The 27,500-nt window shown below is 40.6% G+C and overlaps 1 protein-coding gene across 1 annotated transcript; it reads right to left on the bottom strand.

The window, feature by feature from the left end:
* Positions 1-266: 266 nt before the first annotated feature.
* PITRM1 (pitrilysin metallopeptidase 1) lies at positions 267-27,500 on the bottom strand. The gene is made up of 27 exons (XM_040058411.1): positions 27,426-27,500; positions 27,160-27,262; positions 26,219-26,325; positions 25,543-25,694; positions 25,010-25,124; positions 24,806-24,902; positions 24,248-24,408; positions 22,866-22,992; positions 22,095-22,183; positions 21,435-21,563; positions 19,594-19,707; positions 19,114-19,210; positions 15,104-15,238; positions 13,065-13,203; positions 11,541-11,657; positions 10,331-10,463; positions 9,514-9,634; positions 8,651-8,727; positions 8,188-8,353; positions 7,963-8,063; positions 6,862-6,982; positions 6,006-6,077; positions 4,834-4,946; positions 4,265-4,390; positions 2,917-3,062; positions 1,246-1,348; positions 267-748 (listed from the first exon to the last, which is right to left on the bottom strand). Exons 1-27 carry the CDS (start codon positions 27,461-27,463, stop codon positions 655-657), a joined length of 3,093 nt encoding a protein of 1,030 aa, XP_039914345.1. The 5' UTR covers positions 27,464-27,500; the 3' UTR covers positions 267-654.

The raw sequence follows: 27,500 nt of genomic DNA, 5'->3' as shown, positions 1-27,500 counted from the left end.
GACAGACAGCCAAAAATGTTTTCTTATACCAGTTTATGATAACTGGACCTTGACAACAAGGTAAATACCAGATCATGGCATACCAAAATCTGACAGTGTTGCCCAAACTATCAAGCTGAACTGAGGTTCATATAAAATAGACTCCCCTGCTTGATTAGGGATTCGCCCACTGCACACTCAGCTTGGTGGAATGTACTGTCACAGGCTGCTCAGGCTTGAGGTGGCTTATGCAAAGGCAGCTGGAATTACCACACCACAGAATGAAATCTGTCAGTACGAGAGACAGCTCTTTATATATCCAACAGCAGACATGGTTTCAAACAAAACACCATTTAAAACTAGAGTTTTACATATACAAAAATATTTCCTTTATATAGTACTCATATGTGATTGGAGGAGTGAGGCTTCAGTAAAAGATTAAAGTCTGTCTTTGCCATGCAGAGCATGTAATTCTTGCTCTCAAATACTGTATGGTTAGAAAATTTTTCACATCATTATTTCAAGAAGGGGAGCTGCTAACTGGTTTGGTGAACACCATTGAAAAACAGCAGTGAGTATTTCAGTTGGATCATAGCACTGCTAAAAGTTACTAAAAACCCCCTAATGCTGTAGTCACACAGATTGGTTTGTTTCTGTGGATGTTCAGATGCAAAGTCATCGTTTGACCCACGAGGGATCTTTGGTGATATCTGCATTTTCTGGTCCAAGTATAGCTTGACCACGAGTGCTCTTCCCAGCTGCAAGGTACCTTGAAAAAAAAACAAAACAAAAAACAAACCATAAACAAGTGAGAAACTGCTACATTCAGTTAACCACAGCTCTGATGTATTAGTTAAAAATGCTCCCACTATCAGGGAGAGTGTCCTTTGCTACATACAACTTGTGTTTTGCCCAATCACAACAGTCTCTCCTTAACCCGGTCCTTGGCTCTGGTGTTCTTACATCTACAGTGGAATTCAGATGTCAGACACAAAATGCTACAAGTGGAGTAGAACCAGCTCATGGTCTACTCATGCATACTCATATAGTCTACCCAGACAGTTTCTGGGCCTTTCAAAAGTAAATCAAACCAAATCTCCCACAAACTCAAGAGTGTAGGAGGGAGTTACATCTGCTTAACATGCAATCAGCAGGATATAATTAACATATCCTTTTCTAGGTTACAGAAGAAAATAGTGAAAGTAATATGAAGGACAGAGGGAAGAATTCCAGTAACTTAAATATGACAACTGAGCACAGGCTTACTTGTTTGATACATCAACCAGGTTATCACTGCTGACAGCAAAAAGTTGTTCTCTGTGTGACTGCTTCATTTCATCTGAAATTCCATATAAGAAATGACCCATTCCTAGGGAAAAGAAAACAAAACCACACACTGCTCTGGTGCACTGGAATCTGTCACAGCCACATGCAGGAATGAGAACAAACTATGATAGGAATGTGTGCTGGGAGGGAATAGAGACTACCATCAAGCCATCGTTCTGAGAGAATATCCAACTGAAACAAGCATCCTAAGTTAAAACCAGGGTGAGGTAGTAACAGTTTTCTGTTTAGGAAAAGATTTCTATTTTGGCAAAGGATTTTAGTTTGTCAAAAATCTGAACATAACAGTGGTCCAGGAAACTCGGACATAATTCATTCTGAAGAGTGTAGTTCTAACAACTTTTAAAACAAACTGCATTTCATGAAGCTTCTATTTTTAGAACTATTTTTTTATTTCCTGTCAGTTGTGATGTATCTCTAACGTGAAGGTTTGCTCATATTTTTATACTACACAAACAGAAATCTGCATACAAAACATTTAATGTTTTGTTGGGAGTACTTGCCCACAGTTTTAATACTAAATATTATCACTCCTTGAACAACCAGAGAACTCCAGAATAATCACAGAAAAGCTTTTTGTCAGGCAAATAACCATAGGGAAATAAAGGTGGCTGGGAGGATTTGAGTCAACTAGTCCAACCTCCTGCCCAAGGCAGGGCTGCCTCGCCAGCCAGGTAGGGTTTCCACATCCATCTGCAGGGCTCAGTGACTCAAAAGCATGAAGGGACAAGCGTTCCTTGCACCAGCTGCCAGGCCTCTGGAACAGAGCTCTCCTGTTCAGTGCTCTGTTAAGATCTGTGCTCAAATGCCAAACAATGTTCGTCATCCCTCACTGACACCAACACCCAACATGCAGGCAGCTGCACTCGTGTGCACCTCTCACTGATTGCTTTTTAATTGCCCAGAACAAAAACGGATTCTGACAGGTAAAAGCTTAATTTGAAGTGTTCTTGTTTAAAAAGTTAGTGTTAATACAAGCACAATTTAAAATAACGCTAATCTTAACCTTTGTGCATAGGAAGGAAATGTACTTTAACTGGGCAAGTTTTGGCTTGAAATTCAGCTGAGAACAAGGGAGTGAGGGAAGTGAGGACAGCAAAGCTACTTGTCAGTAAACTGCAAAGATACTACCAATGCATCATGAATGCAGATCTGCAAAGAAGCTAAGACCCTCCAACCCCACCAGACAGTGCTTTGACTTCTCCAGAGAACATACGCAAAAAGGGCTAGTGACATTCACAGTCAATATGCCTGCTTGAGTCAGGGACGTAATCCCTCAGCTCTTTTTTAAGCAGAAGAGCAGTGTTTATTTTCATTTATCTGCTCTCCAAACCTAAAGTAATTTCCTCAATCTACCTCCATCTTACACAAAGGAGCAGTATGAACACAGACCTTCAGAAGAGCCTGAGTGGATGAGGTGTTTCTGAAAGGGAGCAACAGAAACCATGGATGCATCAAAACTGCCATCATCCCTGATCTGCCAAACACAAATTTTATCATCTGATACAGTTTAGCAAACTATTTTCTTCCCTTTAAACCTAAATTACAAAGCAAATAAACACTGACAGGTTTGGGAGGATAATTAAAATGTACCTTTGTCTGAAGGAGCTATTGGTGCATCCACAGCAGCAAACACTGCTAGTTTAGCTTCGTCAATATCCTGCTGTGTGAATTCTCCAGATTTGGCCCATTCAACTGCTTTTTCAAATGTTTTCAAGGTGGCTAAAGAATTTGGGTCTCTTAGAAGAAAAAGAAAACATAAACATTAATTACTTCAGTCTTAAAATGAAAAACTGAAATTCCTTTGTTCTCCATTCATAATTTACTACGCATCACACAAACATACATGGGGAAAAACAAACTTCCTTTTTTTGTACAAAAAGAGGTTTTGGGGTTTGGTTTTGTGTTTCTTTTCCAGAAGAAAGCAGTATTACAAACCAAGCAGATTTAGAATTTTAGATACACAGGTAGAGAAGTTCAACTGCCTGAAAGTATTTCCAAGATGGGGTAGAGAGAAGTGGTGTAATAAAAGCAGGTCAGATAAGCCAGTGCTGTTCAGTGGGCTCTGAAAGCACCACTGCCATTGCTGCCCACACCAGGAATATTTATGATATGCCCTATCTTCTCAGCTGCTTTTCTTGCCACACCTGTTTTTACTCTCTGTAAAACAGGTGCCACAGGTTAACTACAACTGGCAAGTTGCCAGGACAAGTCCTGCCTTGTTGAAGCTTCACAGAAAGGCCAGGTTGCTCAAAGCTCAGTTAGAAACCCTGACCAAGCACTGTGCCAGGCTGCCTTTGGGCTAAGAAAACAACTGAAGCCAGGACTCCATCCACACATTTCTAGTGGGGATTACAACTATAATACCTCCAGTTCAAATTTCATCTGAAAGTGCCTTGGTAAGCCAAATACAAGGTAACTGTTCTGGACTGGCAAAAGAGAGGAATAGAAAAGAAAGAGCAAGCTGTTCTAGCTCATCACCAGCCATGCTTTCTGCTGAATCTCTGATGATTTCAGCCAGTTGCTTTAAGGAGGCTGTGTATTTTCAAACTCGGGACCTTAGGGAACATCGCTATTCTACTCCATAGTCTCGAATTTAGAGTAGTCTTGAATTTCCTTTTTTTAAGGCCTCCTTAGCCCAGAAACAAACAAGTGAAAGCAATGAATCTGATACTGAGACAGTAAACACCAAAGTGCAGAGGTGCAGCAGTGGTTGCTACCAGCAAAGATAAATCAAGCTTTCCCAAGGACACAAACAAGAGAAAGCAAGGATGGTTTTATTAGGCAATCTAACTTCACCAGCAATGAATCACCCACTTAATTTCATCCCTTTTATTTCACTTCTTCTTGAAAGAGTGCAACAATGAAGTCAAAAATAAGACACAGCCAAATGCAGTCAGTAGTGCCCTCAACCATCAAGAGGAAAGAAAGGCACTGTTACCTGTAGGAGTAGAATGTGAATATGCCATTGGGACTAAGTTTAGCACCTCCACCATAAGCCCCTCCTTTCTCTCTGACTTCTGTGTGCAGGAATTTAGCAGTCATCAACCTTGCGAGAATTCGAAGGCTGAAAAGAGAGAAACAGAAACAGCGAAGATGTGAAATGAACTGGGCAACAGTAACAGTCTCAACTGCCCCTAAAGCTCACCCAGATCCCACTGGCAATGCACTGCTTCTTGTAAACTACGGCAGTTACATCAGCAATACTCAGTGTTTAATAAAAGCTGAATAGCGTCACATCACCGTAAGAGGGGCACTGAACTTTGTTACATGCTACAGGACACATCCAAGTGTACTCCAAGGCAGGGGATAGCAGCCCCTCATTACTTAATCTCAGCATTTACAGGGCTGCTCTGCACCCAGCCCTGCAACAGTCGCTTTGTGAAGACTTTGTAACAAATGCACTACAAATCATTTTCTATCAACACTCCACTTTCTGCAGTCAGCCCAACCCTTTCCATTTTGTGCTGTGCAGTGCACAGAGAAGCTCCCTGAAGTTCTGCTTCCCACCTGGCGTAGTCTGCAGCCGTGTAGGGAACTGTTCGAATGCATTCCCCAATGTAGTTCACTGGGAAGGGAAGTACAAAATGGGTCTTCATCTGGCATGGCTTGAAAGTAGGATCCTAGGAGATGAGCACATTATTGTCACAGTTAGCAATGGAGACAATTGATCCGTCTGAGAACTCTCGCTTTTTTGAGAACTAGGAAATTCTGCCAAACATACAGACAACACAAATGCTAAAGTTGCCACTTGTCCTACCCTGCAACCAGTGACACTTTCCTTGTGCCTGCATCAGCAATCCAGTACAAAGAATTGCCCTGGAAAACTACAAGAGAGGGACACCATAGATCAGCTACCCATCCTTGCACCCCTGCTTCTCAGTTCTGCAAATTTTGAATCACAACCAAGGAGTCTGGACTTAGCCACGGATTTACTTTGATTGAAACACATGTTTGTAACTCCCCACTTGTGTCATACGTGTACATGTCACCACATTATGTCCCAATCCATCCATTCTAGATGTTGAAAACAGTCAGAAACTGTGTCCCCAGAAAAAACTTAACTGCAGCTGTAGTCCAAATTCCTGCTCAACCATCCCCTGCAACAGACTCAATTCTATCTTTCAACCTCACTTCCAAACTTCCAGTCCTCTTCAAGTCTCTGGGCCTCTGCAGAGCTCGCTCCTTTGCCTCTTTCACACAAAGATCTGCTTGTGTGCTCACTTAAGCATGAGCAGGTTCTTACACACTCCCAGTGCTGCTATTTCAGAACTTCCCAATCCTTTCTTAAATTCAGAAACCCCATTCCCAGACCCTCACACAACTCTGGCTGGGCAAAGCAGAGCAGTTTATTTACAACACTGGTCAGCACTGGGCTGAGCTCTCCCTGCCCCTCTTTCTAAAAGGAGAGCTCATTCCTGTAGGAGCTTTTCATTCCTGTAGTCAAATACAGATCTTCATTTTCACCGAATTTTCACTAATTCTCTTCTGTCAGGCATCATCCACATTCAGAATCACTTAGGGAGGAGACCAAGGAAAGGAAGGGACTAACTGGAAGTGACTAAGTTTGATGGTCTCAGTTGTGTTTCAGTGCTGTGCCTCTGCAACAGCTTAAGATGAACCGTTACCACCATCAGTAACAGCCCTGTAATACCAATATCCCCCACCAATTATGTACTTACACTAATTAATTTCCTTGTGATCTGCAAACCAGTAACCATTTCACTTCCCACAGGTTTCACTTCTGAAGATTTCTACAAGAGAGACAGTCCTCATATTAAAACATGACTTAACAATTTAGACCAAGACTACTACAAATGCAACCCCTTTCACTCAAACCTCTCTAAGGTAATCATTAAACCATGCCTTCACAAACATAAGCAAGGTACTCAATTGCTTCTTTGTATTTCCTAAACAAATGCCATATTAATTTTCTTCCAAGAGTAATCTTGGCACTGAGAGACACCAAGACCCAGATTAAATGATGCCCATAAAGTTATACAAACTATCATTTCACCCATGGGTAAGGAACTGGGAGCTCATTTCCAGTTTCATCAGAAATTAAGACAGATCTGCATAGTGACAGAGCACATCCTTTGTCAACTCCACTGAATCAAGCATATTTTGTGCCAAATGTCCTGAACACCCTGATAACAAAACAACTCATATGCAATGGAGGAACTGCACATCATGCCCTATTTGCTTTTGGCCAACATTTCAAGTAAAGCTCAGCTAAAAAAGAATTACAGTTTTATGCAACAGGGGAAGGAAGGAATTCTTCTTCCACGCCCCACGCCAAAGCAGCAACCCCAGGGTGAGGCTTAACAGCTGATCTACTGCATTTCTATTGTCCAGTGTGTTGCAGTGAAGACACTTCATAGCAAAACACAGAACAACTGATCACAGAGATGTCTGGCAGATTTCTTCAGACATCTTTACATGGACACAATATCTGAGTTCAAACTGTTCCTGATTGCACACTGGTATTGACATGTTCAAGTCAATTTGATGCCCTAATGACAAATGACAATTTCTCACCTCAATCACATGTGGACGAACAGGTTTTCTCTCTTTTTTACTTCTGGCTATGCCCTTTAGAAAGTTTTCTACTTCTTTAGATGCTTCTGGTATCTGCTGAGGTGCTGCATTCACAGAACATCTGTCAAAAACACATAGCAAGTTTTTAAATATGGTTTTGTGTTTTCAGAGAGCCTTTTATACTTTGTACCACTTTGTCTTTCTAAACATTTTATATTAAATCATCAGAATGTTAGGTCAGTGATCTCAGGTAAACATTAACAGAGCGAAAGGCAAAATACTCAATTGAACATGAAAATAGTAAGAAAATTACAGTCCAATTGCTGTTGTTTTGCTCGACCTAGAACACTTTCAGACCAAAAGTTGAGCAGTAGCTGTCAAACCATTTCTGTGCACAAGACAGGACCAGCTCAGTGTTGCAAATAAAAGTGTCTCTGAAGAAAAATAATGGCCTCTGTATCCTCTCTTTACAGGCAGCCCTAACATGGTTTTGAGCACTACAGATATTTACGTAAATTATAAAAAAGCATGAAATTATCATTTATCATTTCATGCTTTAAAAAACAAAACTTTGTAACTTACATCACTTCAAAAAGACCCATTTTTTGGAACTAATGCATCTGACATTAAAAACCTTAATGTGCTCTCTTTACTGTTTCCAATATATGCATAAAGCAAGTTTCAGAATATCACTGCTTTCCTTTTAGGAGCAAAACAAAAATCCAAACCAAACTATATTCCTATATTCGACAGTTACAAAACAGTATAACAGCATTTATCTCACGGGCACCTTGAAGGGAAAAATAAAAGGCATATTTTTGACTATTTCTGTAAAATTACATAGGTCACTTACAAGCTTTGGCTACAACTGTTACCTATAAAATCTGCTGTAAGTTTCTCATACCATTTAAAAACTGAACAAAAGGAGCTACCATAGCTACCACTCTGTAAGCAAGGGGAATTTAAATTAACATTTCTGTAGTTTGGCCACGGACATCGCATTTCATTAAACGCCAGTACACCATGAGGTGCAGTGAGAAAAGCATATTCACAGGCCATGGCCTCCCCTTAACCAAAATGCCTCTTTTCCTTTTAGCTCACCTGATGTTGTCACTGTTTAATAAATACTTCTTAATGCGCGGCAGTTTGCGCAGTATTGGTTTAATATCAGGCATTTCTGCTATTCTCTTCATCAACTTCACCTGTGCAGGAAGGGAAGGCAGAAAGACCACAGGTTAAATCAAAAGGAAGAATTAACAAAAAGCCAGCCTGTCACTCCACAGTCAAGGATTTGGGCCTTGCCCAAGGGCATTATTAACTTCTCACCTGATCCATCCCACTGAACATTTCCTGCAGCTCCCCAGAAGGTGTAAGGTTTTTGCTGGCTCTAATAGAGGCATATAAATGCCCACAATCTGGAATGCCATTTGACAGCTCCTGGGCAGTCTTCTTAACCAGCACTCTGAAATGTTCTTCCTCCTCAAACCTTGGGCTGAAAAATAATACAAGCAGGTCTCATGCAAAAGGACACCAATGACATTTATTTTACTGAATCATTCACCATCCCAACTTTAAAGTGCTTTTAAACTGTTGGTTGTCCGTTTAATCCACTATACAGTCATGCTTTTGATGCAATACGTAAGTTTAGAAAGACATTAAGAGATAGAATTATGGAAATAAATCCCAAAGTAGGATCTCTAAGAAGAGGAGAATGGTTGGGGGAAGAGTGAAAAAGAGAACCCCAAAACACATGCAAACCCACAAACAAGCAAAACCCAATGTACTGTACTTGTTAAATATTTCACTCCATAAACTCATCATGTCTGGCAGATTTCTATCCAAGCACAGAGATGAAAAGAGCACACCCTGAAGGAAAAAAAATAAACAAAACACAAAAAACCCTTCACACAAGACAACCACAGCAATGGACCAAGAAATGCACAGTAACTTTCCATGGAAGTGATGCAATGATGCCAAGCTAATGCTACACATCACAAAAATCACTCTTAACTCAGGCTGTACTACTGAAATCAGAGCAGACATGAAATGTGATTGCTCTTGTCTCAAAGCAAGCCTGGCATTTCCTCAATTTCTTCTTCTCAACAGCAAGCAGCAGTTCAGACACAAAATTTTGTATTTTTTTCCCATAAAGTACAAGTTCTGTTCTGGAATCCGCCTTTCTCCAAGGGAATTCCCTTAATTTAACTCCAGGATCAATAGAGAGCAGACCCCCAATAAGTTTGCAAAAATCTCAAAAAATACTGCCAGAACTGTTATGCCCAACACACAGATCTAACGATGCCACCAACAGTGACATCACACGTTAACAGCAATCTCTGTGTGTAACACCATACCATTCTGTCCCCTACCCTCTGCTTCCAAAATATTTTGAAGCACTCAAAAATGTGGTGACAGATGCTAGGGAAGCACTGCCTTAGACAGAACACCCACATCAAGCACTCCCCTAACACAAAACACTAAGTTACTGTAATTATCTAATTTATACCTTACAAAGGAGGCAGGAGTTCTTCCATACACAAAGTTTTCAAGGCACATTAGCTTGACCCTCTACCTGGAAGCCCTGATTGACCCTTAACTACAGAACTGTTACTGCAAGTGTAACAGTAATCTGCAAAGTTATGATTCATTTACCTGCTCATAGACATCCAGGTGTGAATCATCTGGAATGATATGTGGGCTGACAGACATACCACCTGTTTTTAGTTCTATTTTCTGGGCTTGTTCCCTGTAATCAAGGGCTCCACATCCCATCCTGCAAGAAACAAGAGAGATTTGTTTCTCTTTTCAGTGTATGCCGAAACAAAAATCCATGTAGCAGTTGTGAAGTAGTCCGTTTAGACCAACACGAATTTAGCAACTAAACAATTTGGGGCATTTTCAAGCAAACGTAATACTTCATGCCTTATAAAAGCTTCCCACCAAGCTTTCAAATTAAAGCATCCTGATAATTTAAAATGCTGTATTAAAAACCATGCTTTATGTGCAGGCTTCCTACCAACATCCAGAAGAACTACATTAACAACATCACATCAGTGGTTCTCATCAATAAAAACATGTTCCTCCCAGCCCAAGTCACTTGTTCTGCTCTCTGGTCCTCTTTCCTCTGTGATGGGGTCACTCCTTCTGCCCCCACATGGCAAAATTGCACCAGAAGTCTATTCAAGTGAAAACTTTAATCTCTGCCATTTCTCATTTATAGAAATGTTCCAATCTGTTGAGGGAACACTTGTGTTGGCGCTGGGCAAAGAGTCAATGCAGAGACTGATGAAGGAGAAACAATTTAGCAACACTGGGAAATAAAGAAGACAATTTTCTGCAGGAAACCAACTTATCATCCTTTCCCTTTTAGAGTAAGAACAGATGCTGGAATTATTAAAGGCAGCATTAGTATTTTGGCCAGCTGTATTACAGCCTGCTGCTTCAGCTTGTAAGAAAGTAAACCTCTCACTTGGTAATGACGTTGCAGAAGAGTGGCACATAGGGCTTGAGCTCCTCAGGAAGCGTGTTCAGGCTGGAGACAGCTCGGAAATAAACCACCCCGTTGGTTGGCTGAGCACAATACTGGACAGGAATTTCATCAGCTGGGGATAAAAAAACCAAAAGCAAAGAATAACCAGCAGCTTCCTACTATGAACACACAAAAGCAAAATGAGTTCTTACAAGAGTATCTTATTAAGAATAATTTTCTGTTGTATTTCAGAGCCAATTCTTGTTTAAATTTTGCACATTATACTGAATGCTGGACCAAAGGGGTTTTTCTGTTTCTGTCCATGGTAAGGTAATGGACACCTGGACAATCTGAAAAGAGAATACTTCTACCAGAGGCTGTATTTTAGAGACAACATTTAAACAAAAGAAGTAGTAACTTGTTCCTGAACACGTCAAAAAGCTTTTCTACCTTATTTTTGCCTTCATCTGTTTAAAAATTGAGGAAAGCATCTTCTTGTACTGTACACTCTTCCTAAGCCAGGCTATTAGAATACAGACATTAGAATTTTCATAAAACCAGGTCATTTTTTTGCATCAAAATGATACAGTCTTGGCACTTGCTGGTAATTTTTGAAGAAAAATGTCTGTTAGAAATATACTACAGAACAGTATTTTCCTGCAAAGTTTTGACAGAATTGTAACAAAACTCAGATCTACCATCCATCTCCTATCAGTCCCCGCTAGCAACGCAGGGAAAAACTTGCACTTAAGTTATGAGGAATGACAGCATTTTTTTTTTTTCCATGGCCCCTGTATGTCCTATTCTGTAAAAAAACAGGTAGGGAGGGACAGCAGCAAGGAAGGCTCGCTGCCCAAGATGCCAAGAGCTCTGCAACCTGGGAAAGCTTTTGGAAAGTGGGGAGATTGCTCAAGGGCACTGAATGTGCCAGCCAGAGACTCCTCTGACTGCAGGGCAAGGTGGGAGTGTGCCTGCAGCAGGGAGCTGCCCTCAGGAGCTCCTGCCACCCCTGGGGAGGCCGGGAGGCTGCTCCATGTGGCTCCTCAGAGGTGAAGGCTCTGTGGATCCACTGCCGTGTCTGCCTAGAGGTGCTGAGCTGAAGTGGAGAAAAAACAGCACAATTATGGGCCACAAAGCCAGTCCATGTGCTGGGCAAGGGGCCACAGCTGGGCCAGCAGGCAGGGAACAACCCAACAGTGGTGACACCAACCTGTGAGTGTTGTCTCCAGCAGAGTGAAGGGGATTTTGGGCTCAATGTCAGACACTTTTAAAGCTGGGAGACAAGAAGTATCCTGAGGTTTACTTTGAAGAGCAATTAATTCCAAACCTAGTAAGGAGAGAATACCAAATTGTTATTTTCAGCTTGTAGTGAAAGAGCTGTCAAGACCTAAATCCTACTGAGATGATGCAGACCAGAAAAACCTCAAGAGTCAGATTTGGAGTCTTCTACTGGCAATTTTGCAAATATTTTATTAAAGCAAATTCTGCAGATTATCATGTAACAACAGCAAAGAGAACACTTCTGTTTGATTCTCTTTCCAATCCCCTCTTCACAACCTGCTTACAGTGACATGTAATTTAATCTTTAAGTGACACCTGCCAGTCTGTCCTGTCACTCAGTTCTGCAAGCATCGACCCAGACCTGCCAGATAAGAAGCTTCTTCCTAACCCAATCTGCTCCAGTTCTTGCTCAAGTGCTCTGTCAGAACACTGATGCAGCTAAATTGTTGTGATTACTTTCACATTTCAGACTTTCAGATACTAGCTGGTCAACTCTGAGTACTCTCCAATTTATCTCTCTAAGTAGAAAGCATCCTGATTTTGTGCTCCCCTATCTCCTGTCACACACCAAAGCCTCAGAAGATTAATGCCACATTTTTGGAGGATTTCTGTGACCAGACACTGCTTTAACAAAATTAGATGACTGCCCATGGTTTTCAAGTGTAAGTTATTCTCCAGAATAAGTTAAACCCAGCGTTACTTTTATAGTTGGCTTTTTAACCAGAAAATGCAAGAAATGTAATTACAAAATGTAAGTTTTACAGGAGCATGGAGCAGACCTCACGCTCATAAATCAACAGCTTCATGGTACATGATACGTAAGCATCTGAAGAGAGGGTGCCAAGAGCATAGAGCCAGGCTCTGCTTGGTGGTGCTGAGCAATAGGACAGGAGGCAATGGGAAGAAACTGATGCACAAAAAAGTTCCAACAGAACGTGAGGAAGAACTTTACTGTGCAGTGATCAAGCATGAAAGAGATTGCCCACAGAGGGTGTGGAGTCTCCCTCACTGGAGATATTCCAGAACCCCCTGGATGCAATCCTGTGCCACATGCTCTAAGATGTCCCTCCCTGAGCAGGGAGGTTGGTCCAGATGACCCACTGTGGTCCCCTCCAACCTGACCCATTCTGGGATTCTGTGAATTCATCTTCCACTCAGTGCAAGCTAACATGGGAAAGAATAACAGATTGGTATTTTAAAACATTTCCCATTCTTCTGCCCTAATGAAGATATCGATCATTCTACTTTGAGTGTTAAAACTAACAGAATACACAACCATACACTGCAGTGTAAGGACTGTGTAAGCATAGCCCTGTAATACATGCACACAAATTTGCAAAAAACCCCATCCTTTTTAGAGCAAATGCTGGAGAGTACCTGAGAATTTAAGATAATCTACAGAACAACAGCCAAATAAAGTTATACAAATAAAAATGTAAAAAAGCAAGTTAACCTTTTTCAAAGATTTGTGTTTTTTCTTCTTCAGAAAGTGCATTGACCTTTTTTTGCAGCTTTTCTGCTTCCATTTTAGCTTGTTTGTCATGGTAGTCTTCCTCTGGACTCATTGACAGAGTCAGTTTATGTGGATTATCCTGCAGAAATATATCCCAAAACAAAGCATTAATTCTCAGAGCAACTTCCTTGCCTCAGATTATTGCTCCATCAGCAGCAGATAAACAGCTTGTGCATCATTTGGCTTGCATGTTATCAAAAGTATCACAACCACACAGACTGAACCCTTGGTTTCATACAGAACAAACTGCTGTGCTGTTCACCACAAGAGCAAGCACCAACAGCCTTCTGCTAAGTTTCAGTCTAGAGTCAGAATCCCTCAACAGCACACAGTACTCATTAGTTTAATTAAGTCAAGGTTAAACAACTGTACATAATACTACAGAGTTACATGCCCTAAGTTTTATCTGGAGGGTGTTCTAAGATGGGGCAATTCTGTTAAATGCAGGAGTGTTTGATTAAACACCTCTTTCAACCTGCCCAAGCTTGAGTGCACAGAGATCCCATATGATGTAGAATGTGCATGCCTTATCCTGCTCAGAAATGCTTTACACATCAGCCTTGCTGCCACAGAACTCCAGGCATTATGCAAGTGTCATAAATGCTGCCGAATTCTTTGTTTGTACCAGACTGTGGAATTTTAGTATCAAAATTACTCAAGCAGCTTCCATTTTCCATAATAGGAATGGGAGGCCAGTCAAAAGACAGTGACCTCAAAAAATGCCCATTTCAATGTAGGAGTCAAACAGCAACATCTGGCACTGACAGACACCAATAATGTAGGACAATGTAATCGGATTCTGTTTTATGAGTTTATCTCCCCCATGCCTGTGTGAAAAGACTATAGAAACCTGACTACAGAGTTAAAGAGGGAAATGCAAAATTAACCAGCTATAGTAAAATGGACAGGATGAATGGCATTCTCTCCCTTGCTCCCTGCCTGCTTTAATAACTTCCCAGCACAAGGCACAACAGTGCATAATCTTATGATATAAGAACATCCTATTCTCATCATTTCCTACCGAGATGTGCCTTTGCCTCAGACCCCTCAACAGAACTGTACAATAAAGGACATTCACAAAATACTGCACCCGTATTTCTTCCCTACACAGCTCCCTACTACTCCAGACACTAGTAAATGTTCTTAAGAAAATTGACTTCAACTGATGCCACTGTCTCCTGTTGCTTTTGAGTGCATCAGAATCAAGATTTACTCTAACCAGGGTTATTTATAATAAATCTGCCTTTTAAAATAAAAAAGTTGACTAGGGAAAACAGAAAAACCTGAACAAAAACCTACAAAAAAAAGCAAATAAACAAAACAAAGCCAACAAAACACACAAACCCCAGAAAAAACCCACACCATCTTTGCACTGCTATTATTGGATTTTTTTTCCCTGGAATTAACTAATTCAGGGCTTCAGAACTATTCAACATTATAATGTCTTTACTGCTTATTTTTTATTTCTGCAAAAACTCCAGAAGAACATATGACGAAGAAAAGAGAAAAAGCAGAAAGTAATTGGCACTGACAGCTCAATTCAGACTGCAGTTCAATGAACATGAGGAACACTAAGACAATCTCACTTGTAACCAAATCTTTTTCAAGGAAAAGGAGATACACCTTGCTATGCCCACACTAAGGAACACACAACTGGATCCAGAATTCTCTGTTCACACCTGAACTTATCAGGAAAGAGATGTGCCCTTCTATACTAAACACAGTTTGGTAAAACACTAGCATCTCATTAGTGTTCAATTAAATGTGGTTCCAAATGACCAGCCACATAGTTTTTTTTCCACTTTTCAAAGTGGAAACTTAAACCATTAAAAGAATATGTCTCATTTGAATGTGTTCCTGTTCAATCTACATCTGGAAACAGGCAATATGGTGACAAAAGATCAGCCTTCAGTTTAACTTCAAATACAAAACTGTGATTTAAAAATTAATATAAGATAACTTTCCTTAAGTTTGCCTACCTTGAAGTATGTTTTAACTTTTTCCTGAAGAAATCTGGGATTTTCTTTAAGACACTGCCTGAACTGAGAGACTTTATCTGCAATCCTCAGAAGTTCCACTGGATCCCCATCTTGATTCCAGCACGAGGCTATGTACTGAATGGGAAAGAATAATTAGGTAAGCAGGACAATCCATCTGCATTTCTCTGACAGCATCCATGTTCAAAACCACTTTAACACTTATACTTGATTAGCAGACACAGAATGAGTAGTCCTAATGTAACTGTAGGAGGAAAAATATTGTTCAGACAAAGGTTCTATTCCATCATCACCTATCAACTCTTTTCTCCATTCCTGCCTCTAATTTCACCATACCAAACCACCATTTTTTAAATTACTGCTTTTTTTTTTTTTTTGCATAGCTGTGAATATCTGGAAATATACTGTAATATTCTCTAGTCCCGTGCACTAATATTAATTTTTCAGCTCAAGAAAGAAGGAAAACATAAACAGGCAGTAGAGACAAAGTAGTACATACATACTATAGTTTTGTATCAGCTGGATGAAATGATTTCTAGGAAGGTGACTCAAACAAAGTATGTAAATTAGATGAGATTTTGGAGAAAGATAACACTAAATAACCAGAACTATACTCGAGATAGTTATATTATTTTCTAACTTGAGTTTGCTCAAGTTGCTATTGAAAGTTCTCCAAAACACCGCAAGTGCAAGACACCATTTCTATTCTGTGTGAATGGGAAAAAACCAAAAAAATTAGGAAAAAACCCCAAAAAACAAAGTATAATAATCCCAAGACATATATTAAAAAAAAAAAAAAAAGCCTTTAAAAGGCTTCATATAGGGAACAAATGCATCGTAACTGTCAAATACACCTCCTCTTTTCTTACCTCTTTAATTACAAGCAGGTTCATAAGCCTCCAGCATTTTTCAGTAATAACTGTTTTTATCTATTCTGTGGAAATTCCCTAATATGATACAAAGCATAGTATTCTTTTAGAACATGCTTGAGCTAATTCTCTTGAAATAAAAGTAGTCACTCCTCATTTGAGGCTGGTATGGAGTCATCAGAGCAGTTCAGTCCTGGTTCCCAGTAGGCAGCCTAAAAGCCTAACCATGGATCTAAGAGCATTGTCCAAGCAGCTTGTGGACACTGACAGGCTTGGGGCCATGCCCACTCCCTTGGTGTCACGGCTCATCCCTGGCTGGCAGCTCAGCTCCACACAGCCACTCACCCTCTGCCCCTCACAGCAGGGGGTGGGGGGAGGATCAGAAGGGTGAAAGGAAAGGAACTCATGTGTTGAAATAAATGCAGTTTAACAGGTAAAAGCAAAAGCTGTGTGTGAGCAGAGCAAGCCAAGGAATTCATTCCCTGCTTTCCACGGGCAGGCAGATGTTCACCACCTCCAGGACAGCACGGCTCCATCACATATACTGGTGACTTGGGAAGGCAAACACCATCACTCCAAACATCCCCTCCCTTCTTCTTCCCTCAGCTCTTACTGCTGAGCACGGTGTGGGACCACCCCTGGGACATCTGGGGTCAGCTGTCCCCTGGTGTCCCCTCCCAGCTCCTTGCCCATGGCCAGCCTCCTGGCTGGTGGGGTGGGGGGACAAGCAGAAAAGCCTTGACACTGTACCAACACTGCGCAAAAATGAAAACACTCCTGTGTTATCAGCACAAACCCAGAACACAGCCCCCTTCCAGCCACTGGGAAGAGATTTAACTCCATCCCAGCCACCTGGGAGAGCTTGTTCTAACATCTGACCACCCTCTTGTGAACACTTTTTCCTAATATCAAAACTGATGTCCCCTATCTTGACTTTCACAGGACCTTTGACAGTCCCACACAATATCCTTCATTATTAGATTGGAAAGATATGGATTTGATGGATGGACTACTGGATGGATAAGGAATTGGCTGGACGCTGACACACAAGCAGCTGCAGTCCAGCGGCCAGCATCCAAAGGGAGATCAGTAACAAGCACTGCCTGTCCCTCAGGGGTCTGTACTGGGTCCAGTACTATTCACCTTTATTAATTACACAGCCAATAGTGCTGAGGGCACTCGCAGCAGGTTTGCAGGTGACACCAAGCTGAAAGGTGTGATGGACAGCCTGGAGGGAAGGGATGCCATCCAGAGGGACCTGGACAGGCTTGAGGAGTGCACCTACTGAGCCCCATGAAGCTCAAACAAGGTCCTGCATTGGAGCTGGGGCAATGACCAATACGTGCTCCCAGCCCAGAGAGCCAGTTGTACCCTGGGATGCATCAAAAGAATCAAGGTCAGCAGGGTGAGGGAGGTGATGCTGCCCCTCTACTCCACTCCATCAGACCCCACCTGAAGTACTACATCCAGCTCTGGGGCCTGAAGTGCACGACAGACATCTACCTGTTAGAGTAGATCAGAGGAGGACCACAAAAATTATCAAAGTGCTGCAACACCTCTACTACCAAGACAGGCTGAGAGACTTGAGGTTGCTCAGCCTGCAGAAGGAAGGGGCTCTGGAGAGACCTTACTGTGGCCTTTCAATACACGAAGAGGGCTTATAAGAAGATAGACTTTTACACATCCTGTAGAGACAGGACAAGCAGCAATGGTTTTAGACTGAAAGAGGGCAGATTAAGATTGGACATAAAGAAGAAATTCTTCACTGTGAGGGTGGTGAGAAAATGGAACAGGTTGCTGACAGAAGCTGTCGGTGCCCCATTCCCTGGAAGTGTTTGAAGACACGTCAAAATGCTCAGAGTAACTGGATTTAGTGAATGATGGCCCTGCTTATGGCAGGGAGGCTGGAACTGGATAATCTTCAAAGCTTCCAACTCAAACCATTCTATGATTCTATGATCACTTTAGTTATAAACTAGGCCCTCTTCAAACCCAGTTTCTAAAACATGACTTCAGGGAAACAAACTGAAAACATAACTCTCCTCTATGAGAGTATTAACACTAAATGCTGCAAAACCGGTCTTTAAAAGCAAGAAATATTCAAGAACTTTCTTTTTTTAGAATGAAGGCATAGCAGTTGAACCAATTTCAAAACTTTAAAATATTGAGGGATAAAGATATCTGCATAAATATTTCATCAGAGAGAATTACTCACAACATATGAAGACATGCCAGAAAGTACTGACTACTAAAGTCAGGCATATTTTGCCACATTTACCATGAAACATGACAGGCACTTAAATATCTACAATTTGCCTATTTGGCTGCATGACAATCTGATGTGAAACAGCTTTTGTTTGTGCTCTCCCATTTACAAACCTCCCAGGGTTAATCCAGGGCTCTGCTTCCTTGCCTGTGTATATCTAGGAATGAAATCCTGCTCATGCAAAGAATATACATCACCTGAGAGACAGAAAGCAAAAGAGCCACTGAGGAACTGAAGCTGCTGCTGAGCAGAAAGCAACAGAGAAGACTGAAGAACGAGTGCCTGCAGGAGACCCTGATTTCCACAGTGACTACAAATACTGCACCTCACTCATTCCAAATCTAAGATGACTTGCAGACTTCTTCAGGACACAACATTCTGCTGTGGAATGATTTTCTGTAACAGTTTCGTACTAAAATCTGAGGCCAAGAATTGCATTAGTATACATTTCCCCTTGTGAATCTAGAAATTAACTTACAGCAGTAGAATCCTAAAGTCCATGGAAAAACAGTCCTTCTATTTGGCTTTCAGAAAATACACAGGCATCTAGCCAAAACATACAGTTCCCAGAGCCAGTATGATATGCCCCTCACAGAAGTAACCAGCGCCACTACAATCAAAGCTGCTATTCAGGCAAAGACAACAGGCTCACTGCCTGATTACAGTGGGAAATCCACAGACAGTCTGACAGCTACTGAAAAGAAAGAAGAAAGATGTACACAGTACAACAAAGAAAGAGCGCTTAAGTGGAAAGTTTTACACATCAGGAGCCAACAAAATGACCCTGTATTTCATAAAGACATTGGTAGTAGATTTTTTTTAAACTATTCTTAAAAAAAACACACACACAGACTTACAGATGTCAGGGCAAGTCCAAAACTCGTAGACTGATGCTTCAACTGTATTTCAATTTTGTGAAGTAGAGCTTCAATCCTGTCTTCCTCAAATCCTTTCCTTTGGGAAGGGGTGATGAGAGAAGGAAATCATGTCCATTAACACTGATCACTTTAAGTGAAGTTATGAAAATGAACTATTAGATCGATAAAGGAAGCATTACAACATAACATCTCTCACACTGAATTAAAATTGATATGAAATAACCTAATCATGTTGTGTCATTTAGAGAAACTGAACCAGCATCATTAAATTCCTGAAGGTTACACTGATGAGAACAAGCTGCAATAAAGGAAGTAGCAGAAATATTACTTCTGCTTTGGCGCCTTTATTGTAATATAACTAGATTTTTAAGGCATGTTATTATACACAAGTCTTTATTACTACATGTCTACATATTATTACATTAACTAGAATATTCTTAAAAATTTAGCATTACTCACGCAATAACTTCATCGACTGTTCTATCAATTATCTGTTTCACAGTAACAATGTCTCTTTCAGCAATACCCTGTAGACCCACACTGAAATAAGCTTCTCTTGTTGAGCCATTAAACCTAGAGTAAAGCATAAACAACTTGGTGAAAAGAACTACAACTTAAGCATTACAGCTGCCAACAAAGGCAGGAGAAGGGAAAAAAAACACCCATTGCTTCCACATGTAAATACACACAAGATTTTAAAAGCTAGATAGAAAGTAAAGAAATTACCAAAGAGGCAAGAAATGGAATTTAAAAGCAATTTTTGTTCAATTTCGGTAGTAGTAGCCAATGTTAAGAAAATCTACAGCATATGGTTTTATGAAAGAAAAACAGCTACAGGTAAAGCTGGTATTTGCTGTTAATCTTCCCATTCATCTGCCATTTCTTGCAGGTAAAGAAGCCTCCCTTTTTAAGGTGAAAATTTTAGCTACATGTAACATCAAACATATACTTTCTACTTAAGCAGATAAGTGGAATACTTCTAAACCAGTATTTGTACAGTAAGTGGTTAAGGTGAAATTGCTGCAATTGTTATCAACTGTCTTAAAAAAATTATAACAGTAAAGACAATTTTGTCCAAACCATCAGGCAGGGTTAATCACAGAGCTCATCTTTAGAGAGACAAATTGACACTTGCAGAAATACAGAACACCTAGCAGCTCAAACCAAAGCAAACAAACAAAAAGCAATAGGTGCTCAGGCACTCGTAAACCACTATTACACGTCTAAAAACCACAGAGAGAATTCAATGGCAGGCTCAGGCACTGGATTCTGCAATACTCATCTTTGGACTCAAACTTATTTTTGTAGATTCATCACTACAGTCACTAAGGCAAATTAAAGCCAGCTCACTGAATAGTTCAACTCTGTATCAATCCAGCCAACCTGGAAAAGGATCAGGTGACAAAAAATACATGATCCCTATTCCAGTGCCTAAAGATGGATTTCTACTGCCATGCCCTGGAATATTAAGACGTCTACATGGCACAGGACTTTCACAAAGCCAATTACTTCATGTAGAGACAGGTCAACCCAAGCAGAGTAAGACATTAAATTCATAGGTGAGCATAATAAGGTTTTGCACTCAAATTCCTGAGAGAGTCACTGGAGAAAAAGGCATGATTTTTGTCATCCTCAAGTCTAGAAATCAGTCAGATGAATCATGCCTGGAAAGCACTTCCTCCTTTGTGCTGACAAAAAAGGCAAAATGTGATGAGCAGCTGAGTCCAAGTTCAGTGCAGGTAACATGCCCACAGCATACTCAGGAGATGGGCTGGGAGCTGCAGCTGGAAGCAAGGACTGGGAGCTCCAGTTTGGAGCAAGCGTCAGCTGAAACATCCTTTTGTACTGAGGTGATGGCAAGTTAACAGCATCTGATTGCACAAAGACACATCTGCGACAAACCTACCTACTACTAAACCACAGAATTAAAGCAATAAAAGCAGCATGGTTACAAAGAAGAGATCACAAAACACTTCTGAGTAATACTTAAATGTCCAGGATGAGAAACCCAGGTAAATTAAGGCACTGAAGGTATTTCATCTATCCTTTTTTTATGGTTCATAAGCTGCAAACAATACAACTTTGATGAAATCAATTTAGCTTCTATCCAAGGACTTTGATGAGCCAAGAGTTACATCTGAGAATGCTCACCAGGAGAAACTCTTACGATGTTTTAATATTAAAATAAGATTACTCTGGTGTAAATTGCCTGTATAAGAGATGAGTTCTTCCTACTTAAAATTGCTTTTTAGTTTTTCTAACATGGCTTATAGTGATGAAATGTCAATTGCAACACTTACCCAACATCAGGAGAAAAATCCGTACCAACACCAGACTCAATTAAGGCTTTGTAAAAAGGAGAATTCGGCCCATCAACCAACAGTGAAGACAACAGGCTTAAGGTGAACGTTTCAAAAGTGTCTGTAATACTGAAGAAAAGCTATTAGTTCTTAAAAACTGTACGTGACATCCAGTATCACTGAGTCCATTTCAAAATAATTAGAAAACAAAGGCAGAGGGAACAAGGGAGAAATAACTGTCAGCTGTGAACCCTGCATCAGACCTTAGGGAAACAGGAGGGCTCTGCATCTTTCACTTGTTGTAACTACCAGGAAAGCAATTTAAATTGGGCTGCAAGGGGACATAAGTTAGTAGTAGGGTCATCCAAAAGAGCTTGCACATGGCAGGAAATTAAAAGCAAGACAATGTTTTCAAATTTCTCACCCACTGAACAGTTCTGTAAAGTAACACCTGATTTTTCTTGTGTCTATCTGCTAAAGCAATTTATTCAGCAATTAAACTTTTATTTACTAAAGCAGGATTGATCTCTTTTTCCCATGGCATTATTTTCTTTAGAGATTACATTTATCAAGAGGAACTTGGGAAAAGAAACATGCCTGCACCTTGCCTAAAGATCTGAAAAGAACCTTTTATTCAAAATTTCATTTTGATATACTTACTCTGTCAACAAGTAGCTGACGCTGACAGTGGTCTGCTTGGAAGGATCAGCAGCAAAGGAGTCTAAGCCACATGTTACCCTGTGCTCTCTCTATAAAGTACAATAAATGATACACACTAAACTCAGAGCAGAAGTTACAAGCAAAAAATTACATCTTCATAGCATCATCTTTCCAATTATTTAAAATAATTTTATAGATGCTCATGAGTAAATTCAAGATTCATGAGCAAATACACGAACACACATTATCTTGAAAAACGTGGGTGGCATCTCAATTTTTAAAAGTGGACAATATAGGAGAGGTTGAAGAAAAGTCTGGCCATAAATAACAATGTGAGCTGGTTTTGGAAGAAATGTTTACACTTCTGGACAAGCCAGGGAAGAAAAAGAGAAGGGGGGGAGAAAGAGAACGTGAAAATTATTTTTGACACCAATGTTTGGAAGATTAGATACCATTAGAAAGCATATTTCCTGACACTAAGTGTAGTATTTCTTTCATCAGCCCTAAATGCTTTCCATTAGTAAGTGCTTCAGTGCTTCAAACGGCAAGAGACTTGAAAATTGGAAATAAGGAAAACAAACAACTGCAGGCAATCATTACATTACTGAAACTCAAAAGTAAGTGTAGTTTGTCCCCTGTGTAACCAGAACTAAAAATACTTCAGCTAATTTACACAATTCTAAACAAAAGAGTAACTCCGGCAGGTTAGGTTAAAATATTAACCTGGGGAGGGGGGGTGTTTAGTGGGTTTTGTTTGTTGGTTTTACTTACAGGCTTCTCCCAGAGTTTCTGTTTCGGGATGTCAGTATTTGATTCAATTCTTTCAAATTTTACCAATGCTTCCTCATGTATTTGCTTCAGATGTTGCTCCAGTGGAAAATTACCATAAGTGAAAAATCTGCATTTCGAATAAAATATCGGGATTAAGCATTTGATTTAATATAAAATTTAAAGCAGCTAAATAGCTACTACATATTATTACACTCTGAATTTCATGTGCTTTCCAGTAATTCTGTTACATCTGGAGTGGAAAATATTTGGTGGGTCTTCAACCTATACAACATATATAAAATTCACAGATCTCTTGATCAAAATCCACGTTTCTCAGCTTGTGGGCCATGAAACACCTTATTATTTTCATTACGTTCAGTTTTATTATGTTCAAATTTGTTCAGCTGCAGGAATATACAGTGCTCCAGACCAAAAAAATATTAGCAAATAAAGCCAGAAACCCAGTGCTCCTAAGTTTCAGAAGATGAAATGCTTATGGTCCTCACACTTTTAAGTATAAAACACAATGATCCATGTCCTAGGTTTTGTCTGTCTATAAAACACAGCTGGGTTCCATGGATCACTCCACCAAACACATTCCCAGACCTAAAAAACTTCCACTGGACCAAATATGAACACAAGCCATGCCTCAGGCAAATCTCATCCCGATTAAAATCTCAACACCAGTTCAGCAGAACACTGTACTGTTGGGATGATGAGAAAAATCAACAGATTGTAAATTCATTGTCATGACACAAACTGATGTTCCACAAGTGAATTAAGCAGAATAACAGATTGGCCACAAAATTAGTACAGAAGAAAGAATTATTTTCTTGCATGTAACTTTCAAACTGACTTCTAGTTTAAATATTTTATTAATACCAACCAAATCAGTACCTGAATGAAATGACTATTCATTATTTAGAAATCACTACAGTAATATGTGATGCAGGAGGAAATTAAATAATTCATTTTTAACTTCTAATTTAATGTGTTACATCAAAGAGGACAGGAACCCTTAGATTAATCTGTGCTACTTGGATCTTAACTCCCTAACATTACTGCAAAATACTTATAAGTATGCTCCCTTTCCCCCAGCTCATATGAGTTCAGGTCAATCAATCCCCAAAACACATCTGCATGAGCAAGCAAATAAACACGTCTGAGAAAATCAGTCACCTTCCTTTCCTGCTTTCAATTCACTGTTCACTGCCCTTTCTAGAAAAAAATTCCTTGCTTCCGTGCTTTTCCAGCCACTGTAGGGCACAGGTTATCTTTGTTGCTGGCCAAGTGGATAAAACCACTGTGCTTCTGGTTTTCTCCTCATGAAGTACAAACAAAGCATTAACTGAATCACCTAGGAAGTCACTGATCTCACATACCTGGAATTGCTGGGATGATAATGTGTGGCATGGAACTGCTTAAGCTGCTCCCATGTAAGGTCAGGAATACATAATGGATCTCCACCAGAAATTACACCATAAGTGTGATCAGGAAGGATTTTGTTCTGCAGGTGCTGTGCAAATATCCTCTCATTATCTGTCTTAATAGGAAAACACCACATTTCAGTGAAAGCCACCAAAACACATTTTAAAGACAAAAGGTTCTCAATAATAAGACCTCAGAGCTCTAACTCACACAACCTCCTCACACAAGCATGGAGTCCCATGTACTTTAATAAAACTAGCTATGTTTCCATATTAACGTAAGAGAGTATTTTACAACAAAATCCATTAACAAGGTGCATTTCTATACATAAAGAAACTTCTGACACGCTAACTTTAAAAAAAGAAATCTATGCAACAGTGTTGACTTTAGTGAAGACTTACATTTTCAAAAGGAGGAATGGGAATCTCTGGTGCAATAATGCTACTGATAACCTACAGCTGAAGCTACTTCACCATCTGTAAGAACTTAAACCAAACATCCACAAAACTTACAAATGCCCCTTTCATTTCATTAAAAACAACTCCTTTGAAGACTAGAGGTGTCTGAGGATCAGCTGGGTTTTCATGTTCTAACCTCCAACCTTCTTGCCTGAAAAATTAGAGTTGAGAGTCTGAGGTTTTGTTGACTTGGGGAGGGTTTTTTTTTTGTTTGTTTGTTTTTAATTTAAGGTTTGCATACATCTCAAACTGTCTTACCAGAAATCTAACTGACGTAAACATGGAAAGAAAGCTGCATCCAAGTACACCGACAGGAGGTTCTGAAAGTCCTTGGGGTTTTGTGTTGAAAATGGATAGAGTGTGTAATCACTAGCTGCATGTAAATAAATGTAAAAATAATCAGAATTTTAGAAAGTCTGAGAGGCATTCTGCCATTGTTGATTTTTCCTTTCTCATCCATATAAATAACTAGAAGAGATTAACTAAATGATACGTATTTTTGCTATGAATACGAGTATTTAACACTGAAGCTATTTTACCATGAAAACTTTGCTTTAGCCATATAAATAATTAAATGCATTTTTGTATACTACAAAGCTCCAGTTTTACTGGGACTTTGACAAATGAACAAGACTTACTTTGTTGTCTTGCCTTGTTAGTTTTTTAATATCTCACAACATTCACACCCAATAATAATGGCTCCCCAAAGCCAAGTTAAGGAGAGCCAAGAGACAGCTCTACTGCATTAAAACCTCACACATTTTAAGCGGTATTATTTCCTTTGGGCTTACCTGTGAATGCATTCATGAAAGTGGAGAGTGACCTGTTTAACATTTTAAAGAAGGGATCTCTGCAGGGATACTTTTGGGAACCACACAGCACCGTGTGCTCCAGAATATGTGGGACTCCGGTGCTGTCCATTGGAGTGGTTCGGAATTGGATACTGCAAGAGAGCACGCAGAGGGATGCAGTCACTTGGGAGGAGAAATCCACCCACTCCTACCTGCACCTGGGATTTATGGGAGCATCATCACCGCCTAACAGCAACCATGGCACACACCAGGATGCAGAGTTTGAGTTCTTCAGACTCCTGAGTGCTCAGCCATCCTTTTCAGAGGGTGTGCAGCCTCTGCACTTGTATTTCTGGAGTTAGTACAGAAGTTTTCACACACGAGTAAATGAATTTCTTTTACACCCAGAAGGCTCAAATAAAAAAACCTCATGGAAGATTATGGTTGCACTATCTCTGTCTTTGAAAGTTTTCAAGACAGGAACTGGACCTGAACTGAATACTGACCCTGTTTTGAGCAGCAGACTGAACAACCTGAAAAATTCTAAGCAGCCCTACAAAGGAAGTACCATCCTCCCTGTTATCACAGAATAATCCAGCCATGATGCTAGATTACAACCGAAAAAACACAAGGTGATGTGGAGATTGCATGTGTAATATCTATATTAAAGTCTTACCTGAACAGATTATTGGAGTCCTCCCGAGCCACATGTAAATACCTGGCTCCTGTACCATCGTGACTAAGCTTCACTGCAGTCAGGAACAGCTCAGGAACAGCTGTCACCTGCATTGGAAGAAAACATCTGTACTGCACTGCAACTTCAACTAGGCCAGATAAATTGTGCATGATATAGGAATTAGTTTGTTGGTCCTATATATAATACGGATTTATACAGTTTTAAATAAATTTTTGCTCCTGTGGTTTGAGGGGAAAAAATAATTACACAAATGGAAAATAAAATTTAAATAGAATTTATAACCCAGTGAAAGTATACCACCACAAAAGAACAATGCTCTTACGGTACAGATAAAAATTCAATCAGAAATAGAAAAAGAAAACGCATATATTCAAAGGTCAGTGGCTAGAGCAGATACAGAAAAAGCAAGGACCTGTTCTACCACTAGCTCCGTCTACCACTAGCAATCACTTCTCACAAATAACCTTTACTCCTGTTTTTGGGGGTTTTTTTTCCCTTTAAAAAAAGTAGAAAGAAATTCAACATACTTCCATGGCAGCTTTCCAACAGAGGTATTAAAAGCATCTTAGGAAATAACGTATTACTTGAATGTGTTTATCAAAACACCCTCAGACAGTGAAGTTCCGTTATCTGTCAGACCTTTCAGAAGGCCACACCGAACGGTCACATCTGCAGCAGACACACAACCTCGTGGGGTGCATCATTTACTCCAGAATTAGCCCCCTACAAGAGTATGTATTAATGGCACCTGAAGTATTTGTTTACAGAGAAGTAACTACAAGGAAGTCCTGAATCATTTCGATGACCGACCACGCAAAGCAAGTATTTAACGCGCAGGCGCCTGGCCTCCCCCAGGTGCCCTCCGAGCACGGAGAAGTCTGCGTACACAAACACAGGCAACGCCAGCGGGCGAAGCTCACCTGCTTCACGGTGAAGCCGTGGATCCGCTCGCCCACCCGGTACTGCAGCGCTCTCTCATTCGCGGCAACGCTCTTCCACCTCCACGCCCTGCGACTCAGCGACCTGAAACGACACCATTCCCTCTAAACAAACGCGCTCCCGCCGGCGGTGCCACGGCCGACACCGGCTTCCCGGGGGAGCGGGGCCCGGTGCCCGGGCAGGGGCTCGGAGCTCCGCGCCCTCGGGCAGCGCAGGGCGAGGGTGATGCCCGCTCCCGTTCGCTCACCGGCCGCGGCCCAGCAGCCCCCGGCTGCGGCTCCACATGGCTGCGCGGGCCAGGCGGGCCGGGCCGCACGGCGGA

The sequence above is a fragment of the Hirundo rustica genome, chromosome 1, assembly GCF_015227805.2.
Source record: "Hirundo rustica isolate bHirRus1 chromosome 1, bHirRus1.pri.v3, whole genome shotgun sequence".
In the NCBI taxonomy this organism is placed as follows: Eukaryota; Metazoa; Chordata; class Aves; order Passeriformes; family Hirundinidae; genus Hirundo; species Hirundo rustica.
Note: the sequence above shows the minus strand (reverse complement) of the source record. Positions and strands in the feature narration are given on the sequence as shown.

Coding starts and splice junctions, on each gene's coding strand:
- PITRM1 (XM_040058411.1), bottom strand. CDS start 27,463: ATGTGGAGCCGCAGCCGGGGGCTGCTGGGCCGCGGCCG. Junction 21,564..22,094: donor GTCAGCTACTTGTTGACAGA/GTAAGTATATCA, acceptor GCTTTTCTTCAG/TATTACAGACACTTTTGAAA. Junction 6,983..7,962: donor TTAAACAGTGACAACATCAG/GTGAGCTAAAAG, acceptor TGTTTTTGACAG/ATGTTCTGTGAATGCAGCAC.